We start from the raw sequence: 14,882 nt of genomic DNA, 5'->3' as shown, positions 1-14,882 counted from the left end.
CTCTGCCCTTGCTTTGGAGTTCACACCATGCCCCTTGGTCTGACAGGGACCGAGCCTAGTGCCCTTCAAAGCCTGTATCTCCAGGTTCTCTCTGTGAGCAAGGCAGCGTTTTAATGTGGACGCTGGCCCAAGCTATGTTGTAACGTATAGTTAAGATGTTAAGTTGCAGGTGGGCGTAGAGCCTCGCCAGCTGCATTGTATCAGGACAACCAGCAATCTCAGCCGTGGCCAACCTGTGCCCTGGAGCCCCATGCGGCTCTTCAGACGTTAACATGCGGCTCCTTGTACAGGCACCGACTCCGGGGCTGGAGCTCCAGGCGCCAACTTTCCAATGGGCCGGGGGGCGCTCACTGCCCCACCCCGGCCCTGCCCCAGGCCCTGCCCCCACTGCACCCCTTCCCGCCCCCTCACCTGAGCCTGCCGTGCCCTCGCTCCTCCTCCAGAGCCTCCTGCACACCACGAAACAGAAACAGCTGATCGGGAGGTGCAGCGAGGGAGGTGGAGGTGCTGGGGGTGGGGGGGCTGCTGACATATTACTGGGGCTCTTTGGCAACACTCATTGGTAAATTCTGGCTCCTTCTCAGGCTGGCCACCCCCGAACTATCTCAACCCACCCTATAGGTTCCTAGGTAAATGAGAAGCACCTGCAGAAAGCAATACCTTGAATCCATCCAGCCACACAGGCCACTGCTGGTAGCTGTCAAGGTCAAGCTCCTCCACAAAGACAGGACGATCGTATTTTAGCCAGGGTTTCCCAAAATAAAAGGCCCCAGGGGGATTGAAGCAGAAATGAGCCACTGTCAAACCAGACCAGGGTAGATTCTTGGCACCATCCACTGCAAACTGGAACAACCGTGAGCAAAGAGATCAACAGCCAGGGACATTTGTAATCAAGAGACTGTTTGTGGATGAACTAATACAGCTGCATACCATGACTGGATGGTCAGAACTGCCGCACAAAACCAGGAGTCTGACGGGGGGAAGTGGAAGGGAAACACCCCTCAAGCTGTACCGTCAATTCCGGAACAATTGGATGGTTCCGCTAGAGCAGGGGTGGCCAAACTTTTTGGCCTGAGGGCCACATCGGGGGTGCGAAACGGTAAGGAGGGCCGAGTAGGGAAGGCTGCGTCTCCCCAAACAGTCTGGCCCCTGCCCCCTATCCACCTCCTCCCACTTCCTGCCCCCTGACTGCCCCCCTCAGAACCCCCGACCCATCCAACCACCCTCCCTCCTTGTCCTCTGACTACCCCCTCCCGAGACCCCCGGCCCCCAGGATCCCCACCCCCATCCAACCCCCCCCCTCCCCTGACTGCCCCAACCCCTATCTACACCCCCACCCCCTGAGAGGTCCCCCAGGACCCCACCCCATCCAATCCCCCCCCCTTGTCCCCTGACTACCCCTTCCTGGGACCCCCTTCCCCTTATCTAACCCCGCTCCCCGCCCGCTTACTATGCCGCTCAGAGCGGCAGGTCTGGCAGCCACGCTGCCCAGCCGGAGCCAGCCGCATTGCCCACGTGGTGGTGTAGCTGCGGAGGGGGGGGGCGACAGCAGGGGAGGGGCCACAGCACGGGTGGGACCGGGGGTGAGCCTTCCCAGCTGGGAGCTCAAGGTCCGGGCAGGACGGTCCCGTGGGCCATAGTTTGCCCACCTCTGTGCTAGAGTGACCAGAAGTGGACTCGTTAAAGACACTGGAATTTTTTTTTGGGGGGGGGGCGGGGAGGAGGATAATAAAATCTTAAATTCTCTAGAAAGCAGCGGGGCCCCAGAGCAGGGTGCATGCAGTGCGTGTCTGCGTATCACCCGGGACCAGCTCCGTCCTAGCCCCATGTGGAACCTACACAAAGGCAGCAGGGTGTGGAATGAAACCCTTTGCGGGGATAGTGGTCACACTCTCCCCTGGTGCCAGGAGAACAAGCTCCTCCACGTTCCATTACCTAGGTGGGGCCCAACACCTGTTCTCCGACTGAGAAACACACACGCTCCTTGAATCACCTGCAAAACAATCCTGACCTCAGCACCAACCTCTCTCTTTATAAGCCCAATTCCAATGTCCACTAGGACACGATACATTCATTTAAGGCTATGATATGCAATTGGACCTGCAGCAGAATTCAGGCAGGCAGCATACAACTACCTGAGTTAGAATTTTGGGGTTTACCCCTCTAATCTTGCAAAATTGCCATGGGCTCTTCAACTCCCCCAAGTGATCATCACTCTGGTTTTACATCTTAACCAAAAGACAGGGCTGATCACTTCCAACAGCTCTCACAAGCTAAGCAGCATCAGTTCAGTACTTGGATGGGAGAGTGTGATTCCCTGAGTAGCAGCACTAAATCAATGCACTCGCATGGTGCAGTGTCTACTGACGGACTGGTAGTTTGGCTGCAGGACAAGGAAAATACATGGCCAGTTCCTCAATTTTTCTGATGCTCAAATCCTTCCACTCAGGCAGTAACTGGGAGCGTAGATGGACAACGTGCAACCGTGAAACATTTACTGCTGCCTCGGGTGTTATGTTTTTACGTCACAGCCACAGCAGAACCTCAGAGTTACAAACCGACCCATCAACCACACACCTCATTTGAAAACGGGAGTACACAACCAGGCAGCAGCAGAGACAAAAAAGGGCAAATACAGACCAGTGCTGTGTTAAAGGTAAAATACTAAAAAACAAAGGGAAAGTTAAAAAAAAGATTTGACAAGCTAAGGAAACTCTTTCTGTGCTTGTTTAGTTTAAATTTAGTTCAAAGCAGCATTTTCCTTCTGCCTAGTAAAGTTTCAAAGCTGCATTAAGTCAATGTTCAGTTGTAAACTTTTGAAAGAACCAGAACGTTTTGTTCAGAGTTACGAATAACGTCCATTCCCCAAGTGTCCGTAACTCTGAGGTTCTACTGAACTTACTATTGCACCAAATCTGTGGCCAGCTAGGATTTCATGGCAACAACAGAGAGAGAACTCAGACCCTCCTGCTCAAAGACACAGGAAGCTCTCCACTATACATGAGTGGTAGAGGGCCAATGATACACAGTCAAGTATTTCTTATTTCACCCGGAAGAGGACAGGCCCACACACAGGCATTAGCCAGTACGTTTCACTATACCCATCTGCTGTTCACCTTGATACCGTACGTAGGGAGGTATCGAGAGACATAGGTAAGGTTGAAAGGCTGAGGGCTGCTGTCCATCGTCCTGGTCAGTGTCTCTTTGATCCAAGTAGAGATCTCCTCATTTGTATTCAGCTCCAGGCCTTCGTTTCTAGCAAGCTGAGGGGCAATCTCCCGAACCAGCACAGCAGACCTGAGCACGGGGTGGGGGAAGTGAACAGAAAGCCACGACGACGCTGAACAGAGGCACAGCGTCGGGAAAGGCTTGCAGAGAGAAGTGCTCCATCCATCTGAAAGCAACACCCCACACCTCTCACTCAGGCCCAGAGAGACGCACTGGGAGACAGATGCTGCCTGGCTGGAACCATCCATGGGGCTGACAAGAGATGACACCACCCAGTCTGCTGAGACAAGGTCCAAGACTGGAACCGCAGAGGGGGCCGTGGGTCAGGGTGCAGGTCGAGAACAGCAAGTGTGATGCTGAGCAAGAACGAGATCCACCGGGAGAGCTGGGGGGAGAGCGTGTCAGGACTGAAACAACAGAGGGGAGGCTGCGGGTCAGGACGGAGACGTCTCGATGCAGCTGCGTGGGGGGAGCCCAGGGTAGGAGGGGCCGCAGATCAGGATCGAGGGGCGCAGGCAGCCGCCTGTGGGGCACCCTCCTGCATTCGAGCTGGTGGCGCACAATGCTCTGAGCCACTGGCCTGCTGGCACGGCTGAGCCAATGCCCCTGCCGCCCCTGAAAGGACCGGGGCCGTAAATTCACCCACACGATTAAGCCCAAATAAGAAAAGCTCCTTCCTCTCAGGCCCCCAGCACCTGCTCACCTGTTTCCCATGGCGCTGTACAGGCACCTCTCTCCGGTGGTGGGCACGACCGAGTCTGAGTCATAGACCCCGGCTGAATAGTCAGGCCTGGGCTGGAAGAGGCCGAGTTGGGGAATCAAGCTTCTCTGCAGGGTTTGGTGGCTGGAGTCCACGGGAGCTCTGAGCAGCCTGACGAGCAGGCTGGCGCACGGGACGTACCTGTGGGGGGAGGAGCGGCACGGGGTCAGAGCCTGCACAATCCACAGCACGGCGGGGGCCGTTACAGAGCCCGGACACAGAGAAGGAGGGAGTGAGCCGGCTGGGAGCCGGGGGGTTACCGTCCTGCGGAGGTGAGAGCGCCGACAGAGAACGGCTGGTCCGTGGCAGGGCCTGTGTGGTACACGCGAAGCTGGTGGGCACCCTCGTTCAGAGAGACCTAACCAAAGCAAAAGCTGCAGGTCACTTGATTCACACTCCACGGCTAGCCACAGCTTCCCCCTCCGGAGCGGGAGGAACCCACGGCTGCCCCCATCCCTTTCCTGGGCAGACCCTGCAGGGCATGGACTAGCAAAGTGCACTTCCTCCTCAGCGTGTTCCAAGCCTACAGCTGATCTCCAGCCCCTGGCCTGGCCAGCCGAGGTCACTGGGTTCCTGGTTTCAGCAACAATCCAGCTCACCCCGATCCCCCCTCCCTGCCCCACGTCACCCCGCCCCGGAGGACAGGGGAGCTCACCCGGATACCCCCCCACCTCACCCCACCCCAGAGCACGGGGGGAGCTTGCCCAGATCTCCCCCCGCCAGGTCTTGCCCCACCCCAGACCATGGGGGAGCTTGCCTGTAACTCCCCACCACATAGTGTGGGATACTTGCCCAGATCCCCCCGCCCTGCTCTGCCCCAGAGCATGGGGGAGCTCACCCAGATCCCCCCCACCACAGAGTGTGGGCTAGTTGCCTGGATCTCCCCACCCTGCCCTGCCCCAGAGCGCAGAGGGGCTTACCAGATCCCAATGCCCTGTCCCCAAAGCATGGGGGGGCTCACCTGGATCCCCTGGGAATCTGCCCCAGGGGCTCTGTGCGTCCCAGATTCCACAAAGAGATTGAGAGCTGCCCAGCCAATCAGGACAAGCTTGAAACTGAACCGATCCAGAGAGTAGAGCTGTAAGAATCAAAGGCAGCTCGGCGTCAAGTCAGAGCCCCCCAGGGGAGACCCTGCACCTGGACACAGCTGAGCCAGCACCTTGCACTTAACACCTCACAAACTCAGTATGGTCCCGTCACGTGCAGGAGAAGAGCAGCTCCCCTCTCAGAGTGTCTCTCCTCTCCCGCCCCCACGCAGCCACGGCTCGCCATCTCCCCCCCGCGGGCAGGGTCTCCACATGGCTCGCCCTCTCCGTGTCTGTCATCTGCCTGGCTGCTGCACAAACCTTTAGCAAGAGTGCAGCGGAGGGCGGCACTGCTGGATCCCGGATCTGCACGCTATAGTTGTAGAGTGGCTCGAAGATATGGCTGCTCAAATCAAGGCCCGTGGAAATGTCTGGCCCGATTCTGAAAGGAAAAGATGGGGGAGAGACCATAAACCAAAGATCAGTGTCTCCCAGGAGAGAATTTTGGGGCCGTTCCACTGTTCTCCGAGCTCAGGCCGGAGGGTCTTGACATGCTGCACTAGGACCCCTTCAACCCTTGTGTATTCGGGACTGAGCTCCATCTCGCACCGGTTAGACAAGCCACCCTGCACCTGCTCAGCGGAGTGGGAGCAGCGTGTCTGTGTGCAAATGCAGGTGTGCATGGCGGAGCTGCGCTGGCATGCCCCATGGGGTCCCCAGAAGTCTCCACCTCATGACCCAGCATTTGCAATGTCAATAACTCACAGTGATGAAGGTACGAGACCCTCATGCTACGCAGAACAGAGGTAAATGTGGATCTGCATGTGCACTAAGGTACACACATTTTCATTACCATTCCTGGCCCGCCTGCACCTCCCCAGGCCCTGGTTCTGATCCAGAGCACATGGCTTGTCATTGCCCTGCTGGACCCAACAGCTCGAGATGACATATTGAGAGAGAAGAGGAAGCCCTGCCCTCCTGGTGGCAGCCCATGAATCGCTCCTCCTTACTGGTTGTAGCTGCTGTCAAAGATCCGGCCAGTGACCCTAGTGATGGTGACGGCATCGGGCAGGAACCGGGCCCCGTCGATGTACAGGTCGAAGCCGTCCGTGGCGATGAAGGGCTCCGAGGTGGGTGTCTCCCTGGTGTGATGGATGAACGCCGCCTGCAAAGACAGCACCAGATCTTATTGCAGAGCCGTGTCGGCAGCCAGCTCGGGTGTGGAGGTGGGTCCCATTCTTCGGGCCGGGGGTGAGATGGGGCCGTCACAGCCGATTACAAGATCCTGAATCTCGGCAGGGGGTTAGATGAGATGACCCTTCTGGCTCTATGGTTCTGTGAGGACAGGTGGGGACGCTCCGAGCCCAGTGAACCTAACAAGCCCCACATCTCCCGTGCGTGGGCGCAACACAAAGCGAAACCCGGGGCAGCCTCAGGGGGCATTGTAGTAAAGGCTGCACTGGTCCAGCCGGGAGAGGGGGACGCGCAGCCCACTTCACTCCTTCCCTGGGCTGAACTGAGGGGACCCCCAGAGGAGTCAGTCCAGAAGGACGCCCCGCCCAGGGCTGACCATGCCGGCTCCAACGCAGATCCAAGCAGGGCAGCATGTTTCCCTATTATTAGGGCCCACTCCATGAATGCTCTATTCTCAGTGCGTCTGCCTACCCCTGCTATGTGCCATGGGGGTTGCTGATTTTGGGGCTGAAAGCGCCTCTCACTCAGAGCCAAGCCCTTGGGAAAACAGGGAAGCCCAAGCCCAGAGGCGTATCAGAAGGCAGTGGGCTGAAGGCTGCTGGTTGGTTGCTACTTGCTGAGGCCCCAGTGATCTCTCCCGGCTCAGCAGACGGGGGGTGCGGGAGTGACACACACAGAACGTGGGAGTCTCAGAGCAGGTCAGGAGAGCGCCGTCTAATGCGAGGGTACCTCTCCAGCCAGGCCCTGCCCTGCCCTGTCTCCCAGGCCTGGCCCTGCCCTGAACCCCTCTGTGGGCAAGTGAGACCAGCCCTCCTGCTTTGCTTGGAGATCCCAGGACCTGGGGTACTCACCCAGGGCCAGTCCCACGGCTGGCTGAGAGTGACTGGCGACTCGGGTGGGAAAGGCTGGTCCGGTTTCTTGTCGCTGAACACGTGCAGCCTCCCCCTGGCACTGCCGTACGGCGGGAAGCCCTGGGGCTGCCGCTCCTCAGGCTGAAGTGGGCACCATGCCGCGCCCACGGAGACAAGGTGGGAGGTACGGACATCAGTCAGGGTGCAATGCTGGCTGGCCCTGTGAGGTGGGGTCTGAGCTGGTGCTGAGCAAGGGGATCAGGATGTCCCTTCATCACAGCCCTGGCTGGGACGCGGCACAGGCTGGTCCTGCCTCCTGTTTAACAGGAGCCCTATAGCCACTCTTCCACTAGCTCCTCCCACAAACACGCCGAGCCAGGTCCTGAGCCCGACGTGTCCCTGTGGCACCAGGGCAAAACATCCCTCCTCTCGCCATCAGAGCACAGACTACGTTTGCACAGACTCAGGCCCAGCCAGTCAGACCATGAGCTTTCCCTCATCCGGGTTACACTGTAACTGGCCCGCAACAAGGGTGGGGGGATGATGGAATCCACTGTGGGGAGCTTATGGGGTTCAACCAGTGCTGGAGACAGAAATCCAGGACATCATAAAGAAATGAACTTCCAGGCCTTATTCGCAACACTGTTCCTGTTCTCTCAACTCACTGCTTAACTAACCCTCCAAAATGCCAAAAGGTGATGCAGTAAGCCAAGGCATTGCAACATCTCTGTGCTGATGCTCTCAGAGGAGTTGGGCACAGCATTGCCTAGGCCTGGAGCCAAAAAAGACATTCCTAGATTTGTTTCCATGCCACAGTGTTTGCTCCCCAACAGTAACCAGGGAACAACCTGGAAACTTCAACCCTGGCAAATTTCAGCCCTGAACAGGATGGAATGGAGAACTGGAGAAATGCATTACTTAATGGCGCTTTAGAACAGCCTGCTCTAGAAGCCTGGATTTGGATCAACAACATAATGAAAAAAAAAATCAGGGAATCAAGGAGGGAACATTTTCGTGCCAGGGGAAAGCCTCCACGCACCTGCTGTGCTTTCCCATTGCAGTAACCAGTTGCTGGTGCAGAATGTGCATTGTCCATGAAGGTCCCATAGGGCATCACTTTATTTATCCCCCATAGACAGCCACTGTTCACAAAGGGCCTGCTCATGCAGTCCTTACTCAAGCAAGTCAATGAGAGTCTTGCCAGAAGGAGGCCAGCAGGATCAGGCCCTCAACCGCCTGCCTTGTTTGTCCCATTATTACACTCGATGGGGTTAAGCCCAGGGCCATCATGTCTGCTTCTGTTGGCCCAGCGCTGGGAACAGACTTACCAGGACTGACAGCGCATGGGCAGGAGGCACAGGCCCATGGTACAGGGTCAAATCATGGGGCCCCGTGTTCCAGGTCACTGCTCCTAGGCCCCCTTTCCTCGCCACATCTGTAAGGACAAGATGTAAAGAAACTAACTTCTCTCTGTCTCGCTGGGAACGGAGCCCCAAGCCTCAGGCTGGCTGGGATGCCAGATGCACAGACGGCTTACCGGAGCCAACAGGCTTGGTCAGTCTGAGGACACCCCAGGCTGCCAACCACGCGTCAGTTCCCAGCGGCCGCTGCTGCCCGCCTGAACCCTGGTCCCACGGGGTGGTGGCCGCCCCTCCACTGGGCCAGTGGTAAAAGCGGACAATCAGGATCATGTCCTCCTTCGGCAGCAGGTCCAGGAAAGTCACCTGGGGGAGAGAGAGGGGCTGCGTTTACAGAAACCTCCCTCAAGTGGGCCAGGAGTCTGTGCCTGTCTAGCGTAGATGCTTACACAGCTGTGTCCGAGTGCCCCACAATCACTAACGGACTTCCCCTCATGCCCCTGTGAGGAAGGGCAGGGCTGTTCCTGCCATTGTACAGCAGGGCTTCTGACACACAGAGAGATGAAGGGTCTGGCCCAGGGTCATGCAGGGAGTCCATGGCAGAGGCATGAATTGAACCCAGAGCTCCTGAGCCCCAGACTGGGGTCTTAACCACAGAGCCACGTCTCCTCCACAGCCACTGCCCTGCCCCGGCTCCTCACCCAGGAGCTGGTGTTCTCCAGCCTTCCCAGGGGAAGTGCGTCTCCTGGGCCAGCTTCTCGCCAGCCCCTGCAAGGCTCTCAGAACGCTCCCTTCTGCAGGCTACCCGGGAAGGCTCTGCCCCCACCCGCCGCCCTGCTCACTGAAACGTCCCAAGGGTGCGCTGGGCTCGGCGTGGCCCTCACCCCTCAGAGAGAGGGAGCTGCCACCTTCCTGCTTGTGCCCTGCTGGGCCTAGCGAAAGGCAATGCGATGTCCCGGCCTCCATGGCACTGCGACTCAAACGCAGGGTCACAAACGTACCCGCGCCGTGGTTTAGCATCGCACCCGAAGCTGCCCTTGGGGGCTGGGGAGAAGGGTGTTCCACATGCCAGGGCCCACTGTGTGGGTGCCACCCAGAAGGAATGGGCTCCTGGGCAGAGGAAGCAGACGTCTGTCCCCCTGTTGCAAAGACACCCCGACCTGCTGCAGGAACCAGGCTTCAGGATCAAGTGCCTTATTTTTGGTTCGTCATTAGAGGGAGTAACTCCAGGGCACACGGCTGGGTCTCTCTGCTCCCTGCGTCAGGGATCATGCGGTGTGCTACGGTGCATTAAGGGGAGACTACAAGCAGCCTGTGGTTTATGAGCAGGATGGACTATGCAACGGAAGAGTAGGGCAAAATTGCCAGTAGTCTGGCAGGGTTATGCATTAGGGGACTGTGGGTGTACTGTGATCAATGGCTCAGACTCCCAGACACCCCACACGCTGGGGCCGACTGCTGCGGCCAGGGAAGGCAAACAGAGCTGTACCCAACTCTCCCCAGGGGGGTCCTTTTAACTTGTGTCACTGATTCTGGACTCAGCGGCTTGGACCCATTTGGACCAGGGCTCCCCTGCTCTCTCTGTGGCCAGGGACTCAGGGCAACCTTGTGAAATCCTCACTTTGGGGATCCCCCCCCTCCAGCAACACCCCAAAGTTCTGTTACGCTACCTCCTGCTCCCCGAATATGAAGTAGCCGAGTTTAATGTTGGATCTCACAGGGGTCGTGTAGCAGGTCATCCCGGAGTTCCTGGTGCTGATCACCTGGACAGATAGACACACAGATGCACAAACCTATTAACAAGGGGAAGGCGTCAAGTCCTGATACTCCAGACTACGGAGCAGGTTTCCATTGCAGAGCAGCAACAGGGATCAATTAAGCAATAGCTCCCTACAAGTGATCTGCTCCCATCTGAATGGTGGAGGGACCAGAGCAGGGATGAAATGGGGCTGGAGCCCAAAGGACCAGGGTTCTGGTTCTTGTAGGGGTGGAACGCTCCCCCCTATGCCCTATGGTGGCAAATGGGCCAGTCTGCCCTCTTCAAAAGGCCTACAGCTAGCAAAGCACGGGGTGCCCCTGAATGGCCCCACCTGACGTGGAAATAATCCCTCTCTTCAGCACCTTCCTCTCTAACCCCGGCCCAGGGGCTGGGGGGTGCAGTCGATTCATTCAGACTCACCATTTCCCCAAGCACAACAGTGTCGGCTCCTGGTGGGAGTCCTTCACCAGCTGCTCCAGGGGGTTGGGGATCTGGCAGCTGGTGCATTCACCCTGGCAGTGACCATGTTCAGATGCAGAGGTGAGCCCTACCTGTCCTGTTTTCTGGTGATAGCCGGTCAGCCTGAGGAGCCCGTCTCCCAGTGGGGCGCCTTTCACCCGGTCTATGATGAACCCCAACCTCTTCCCCGCGTCATCATTCCTGGGCTCTCCCCGCTGGGGCTGTGTCCTGCGTTCCTGGGCCTCCGTCAACTTCCCGCCCCGAAGGGCTGCTCCACCATGCCTGGAAGGGTTTGGCCCGATTACTGATTGCTGGGCCCTGCAGCAGCCTCGCAAGGGCAGGGCTGGCTCAGCAGCGGGGTTTGGGGGAGCCCTGCCAAAAGCCAGGAGGGCACAGATGGAGTAGAGACCCAGTGGTGAAAGGCCCCAGCCCCCTTCCCTGTCTTCAGGGCCACTTCGGTGGCCATTCTCCCTTGGCCCTATGCTCTGGGCCGCCTCCCCTTACCCAAACGGGACTGGGACAGGCCAGTGCGAGAGACGCTGGCCTCGTGGCCTGCAGCTGTGCGACCTGGGTCCTGCAAACGCCAAACCAGGGGAAGGGGCGGCCAGCAGCCAGACTCCTCGTCATCCCCTCCAGGGCTGTATCTGGGGGGCACCCCGTGTCACCTGTTGAACTACAGGGGCAGGCTTTGCATGGGGCTGAGCTCTGAGCAGCAGCAGCCCCACAGAATGACCCTGCTACAGCGTGGCCCGTTACTGCCCCCGCACCCGCAGTGCGGAGAAAGACAGGCAGCCAACGGGGAGAACCAGACAATCCGACAGTCTTTACCTGCAAGGGCCTTGCAGTGGTCTGTGATCCCCGAGCTTCTGGGGTCCTACGAGGACCCGGAAGTGGGGGGAAGAGAGGGGTAGGAAAGGGGGATGGGAAGAAGGGAGCAGCCGAGCTGGCTGCAGTACAGTGTACAGGATACGCAGGGGCCGCAAGGGTGTGTGCCGGTGTTAGGATACCTGGCGCTGTGTCCTGTGCTTCCCCCCCTGGGTCAGCAGCTCGTAGGTGGCGGAGGGACATTAAAGAGAAAGCCAGGGACCTGCTGCTGGCAGGGCATGGCCAGGCCCATCGGGATGGCACCAACCCCTCAGCCTGCTGAGGGCCAGCGCTGCGGGGCAGACTCGGAACAAGGGACACGCAGGCTGCTCTGTAGGATGAGGGGCTCGTTGAATTAGCACCGGCCACGTTTCCGGCTTCATCACGTGGTGACTATTTATACAGCCCCTTCCATCCCAGGCAGGACAGAAGGGTAACCGGGAGGTTCCTTACGGAGCCAGGAAAGGGCTGCCCCCGCCAATGTCGGTGGGAAGGACCAGGGCAGCTAATGAGACTCAGCCCATGTGCGCATGGAAGGACAGGGCACTAGCTGCTACGCTACAAAGATGACCTGGGAGAAGGCATGCGGCAAAGGCAGGGATGCTTGCAGTGCGGGAACCCTGAAATCAGGGACAGGGTCACCCCGAGCAGAGAGCCCAGGGAGGAGAAATTAGCACATCAGCGTCAGACAGAGACACACCCCAGAGAATCAGAAACAGCTTTTGTTAAGCAGTGACAGCCAGGGCCAAAACCACCAAAGGTGAGAAAGAGGAGCTGGACTCTCCCCAGGCTGGGATCCCACAGACCCGGGACCCCTCGTTACTGATATTATTCACACGCCCGTCAGAACATGCCTGGAGGCCCACATGGAAAATCTATGCACACAGCCAATGGGTAGGGGTCTCCTTTAACTTAATGTCCAAGTGACCCCACAAGCCCCTACCTTCAGCTCTGCTATCCCCAGGAGAAAACTCTGGGGGCTTCACCATGTGCTGGGAAGGCCAATGAACCTGATGTCAGAGCAAGCGAGGGGAGCAAATTCCAAAGTGTGGGTGGGGGAAGGCTCTACCCCACCAAAGGAAAATGCCCGGATGTGTAGAGCCAGGAGCTATGCAGATTGCTCATTAACACCAGCAGAGGATCTTGCAGCTGATGTTGACTGCTCAGAACGCGAAAGCAACCTGAACTTGGGATAAAAACCTGGTTTGCAGCATTTGCAAGCTGGTAATGAATCTACAGCTCCTTCTTTAAGCATGGCTGCCCAGGCCAGGCGTCGTGCATTTGCAAGCAGTGCTTGGTATGCACGGTCATAGAATCACAGAAATGCAGGGCTGGAAGGGACCCTGAGAGGACATCTAGTACAGCCCCCTGCCCTGAGACAGGACCAAATAAACCTAGACAGTCATTTGCACCTGCAAATTACAGAACGTGCCCATCATGCCATGTGCTAACCCTGTCGGAGCACAGAATCTGGGCTGGACCCGCAGTGTGTACTCAAGCAAAGTTTCCAGCCGTGGGTGTTTTGCCTGCAGTCATGAGTGCTGGGTTTTAGCCTCTATCATTTACACGTGCAAATGGCTGAAAAATTGGGCACCTGGATTTAAAGGCCTTTAAAGAAAAAAAACACCAGAACCCTCACAGTGTGACCCCAAAAAAGGACATATTCAAACCATTCAGAGAACACACAGTCCAAAGGCCCAGAACCTCCTGCCACTGCATTCAAAGGCAAAACTCTAACTGACTTCAATGGCAGCTGGATTGAGCTGTGAACCCTAAAAAATTACACTCGTTACCCTGCAAATACAGAGAGACTCATGGGTACAAAGATTCTCTATGTTACAGGCGGAAGGATACAAAAAGTAGTCCCCCCCCCAAAATGCTGGCTGAAAAGTTTCTAACATTCCCTCCCTTTCGCCCCCTTCACCTGCACTCTGCCCCCTCCCCAGAACTTCCTCTCACATTTACAAAACCAGGCCACCAGAGAAACGTTTCCTTCTCCTATCTCATATGTAGAAATGCCTCTCTCCTTCCACTCAAAAATCCCCCCTGCCTGAGGTAACTAAGGGCACGTCTACACAGCAAAGGCGCTCAGAGATCAGGTCAACTGACCCGAGCTCATGCCGCAGGGCTAAAAATAGCAGTGTAGACATTTGGGCTCAGGCTCGACCCCGGACTCCAAGATCCTTCCTCCTACCTGGGTTCCAGAGCCTGGGCTCCAGCCCCAGCCCAAACATCTGCACGGCTATTTTTAGCCCCACAGTGCAAGCTCAAGTCAGCTGACCTGGGCTTTTGCTACCAAGGGGTCTTTTTTGCTGCATAGACGTACCCTCTGTGACGCGTGACTTTTTAAGTAGAGGTACAAGAAATAGTCCCATTACAATTCCTAAAACTGTTTTTCTGCAACACGAGGCATGCACAGAACCTAGAGAAGCATGCCATGGGCCAGCACCTCCTGCCTGTTGTCCGTCTCTGTCTATTGGTTTCTAAGCTCTCTGGCCAAGGAACTCACTCTGGATACATCTGTACAGCACCTAGGACAACAGGGCTCCAATTGCCTGGGGCCTGTGCACCTTACTGTAACACAAATACTCATTTCTATTACTAAAACTTGTTTGGGTTGGTCCCATAACTGACCGATGAGCCTGCCACCTATGAGTAATGCAGACACCCCAAAGGAGTGCTGATAAAACCCTATTCACCACCCCGTAGTGCCATGTATTATACAAACCCACATATGCGCATTTACACACACACACGCACGCACACTTCTTGGGCTATGTTTATGAATCTTTTCATCCCTTTTTAATACTACGTTTTGAGCATTTCCCTGACTCAGGGTTAGGGGAAGGGAAATCCCATTCCTGGAGGGCTACTCCTGGAATGGGGGGGGAAGGGCTGGAACATCCCCTTTCTCACCTTTGACTAGTTTTGTGCTGGACGGGTGGCTCCTGAATAGGAGGCGGGTCAACAAAGCCAGTGTAAGGAGGAGCAGAAAGGTACAGGCTGGTGGGGACAGGGTGGAAAGGGCGTTGGGTTGGAAGGCTGCCTGCAGGGGGTGCTGTGTGACGGGACACCTGTAATCAAGAGAAGAAAGCACATTAATTACAGAAAGCTTCCAGGATGGAGGGCCCGCTCCTGCTACAGAAATAACTATCTATTGGAGCCGTCGCACGGACAGGAGGGGAGAAAGCTTCCTGGGTGACGTGATGCCGTTAGAGGACTCACTGGGCAGCCAGGGTTGAATCTCCGAGCCCTGGATCGAAAAGCAGGAGCTGAGCAGAAAGACCCTGCCGGGAGACAGAGCACCTTGCTGGGCTTCAAATAGCAGGAGGCTTTGCGCCAAGTCTACCCTCCGACACCTGCCCGAGAGCGAGCCCGAGGCAC

At 57.1% G+C, this 14,882-nt stretch overlaps 1 protein-coding gene across 7 annotated transcripts in view; it reads right to left on the bottom strand.

Annotated features, from left to right (window-relative positions):
* Positions 1–14,882, bottom strand: part of CCDC17 (coiled-coil domain containing 17) — a 44,540-nt gene that overhangs the window by 14,536 nt on the left and 15,122 nt on the right. For 4 of the 7 annotated variants that reach the window (XR_012669745.1, XR_012669746.1, XM_048861406.2 and 1 more), the window contains exons 15-27: positions 14,415–14,572; positions 10,727–10,916; positions 10,087–10,179; positions 8,596–8,782; positions 8,387–8,493; positions 7,059–7,199; positions 6,024–6,178; positions 5,335–5,455; positions 4,950–5,066; positions 4,249–4,346; positions 3,932–4,129; positions 3,117–3,297; positions 661–843 (exon numbers count right to left, since the gene is read on the bottom strand). Coding sequence is in view for 5 of the 7 variants with exons in the window: in XM_048861406.2 (XP_048717363.2) it covers positions 661–843; positions 3,117–3,297; positions 3,932–4,129; positions 4,249–4,346; positions 4,950–5,066; positions 5,335–5,455; positions 6,024–6,178; positions 7,059–7,199; positions 8,387–8,493; positions 8,596–8,782; positions 10,087–10,179; positions 10,727–10,916; positions 14,415–14,572 (1,929 nt within the window). In the remaining 2 variants the exon portion in view is untranslated. Of the gene's footprint in view, positions 1–660; positions 844–3,116; positions 3,298–3,317; positions 3,636–3,931; positions 4,130–4,248; positions 4,347–4,949; positions 5,067–5,334; positions 5,456–6,023; positions 6,179–7,058; positions 7,200–8,386; positions 8,494–8,595; positions 8,783–10,086; positions 10,180–10,726; positions 10,917–14,414; positions 14,573–14,882 lie in introns of those variants that run through there. The other 3 variants (XM_075131881.1, XM_075131883.1, XM_075131882.1) reach the window with 3 other exon arrangements.

This window comes from Caretta caretta, chromosome 8 (assembly GCF_965140235.1).
Source record: "Caretta caretta isolate rCarCar2 chromosome 8, rCarCar1.hap1, whole genome shotgun sequence".
NCBI lineage: Eukaryota > Metazoa > Chordata > Testudines > Cheloniidae > Caretta > Caretta caretta.
The sequence above is the reverse complement of the archived record's forward strand: the minus strand, read 5'-3'. Positions and strand labels throughout refer to the sequence as shown.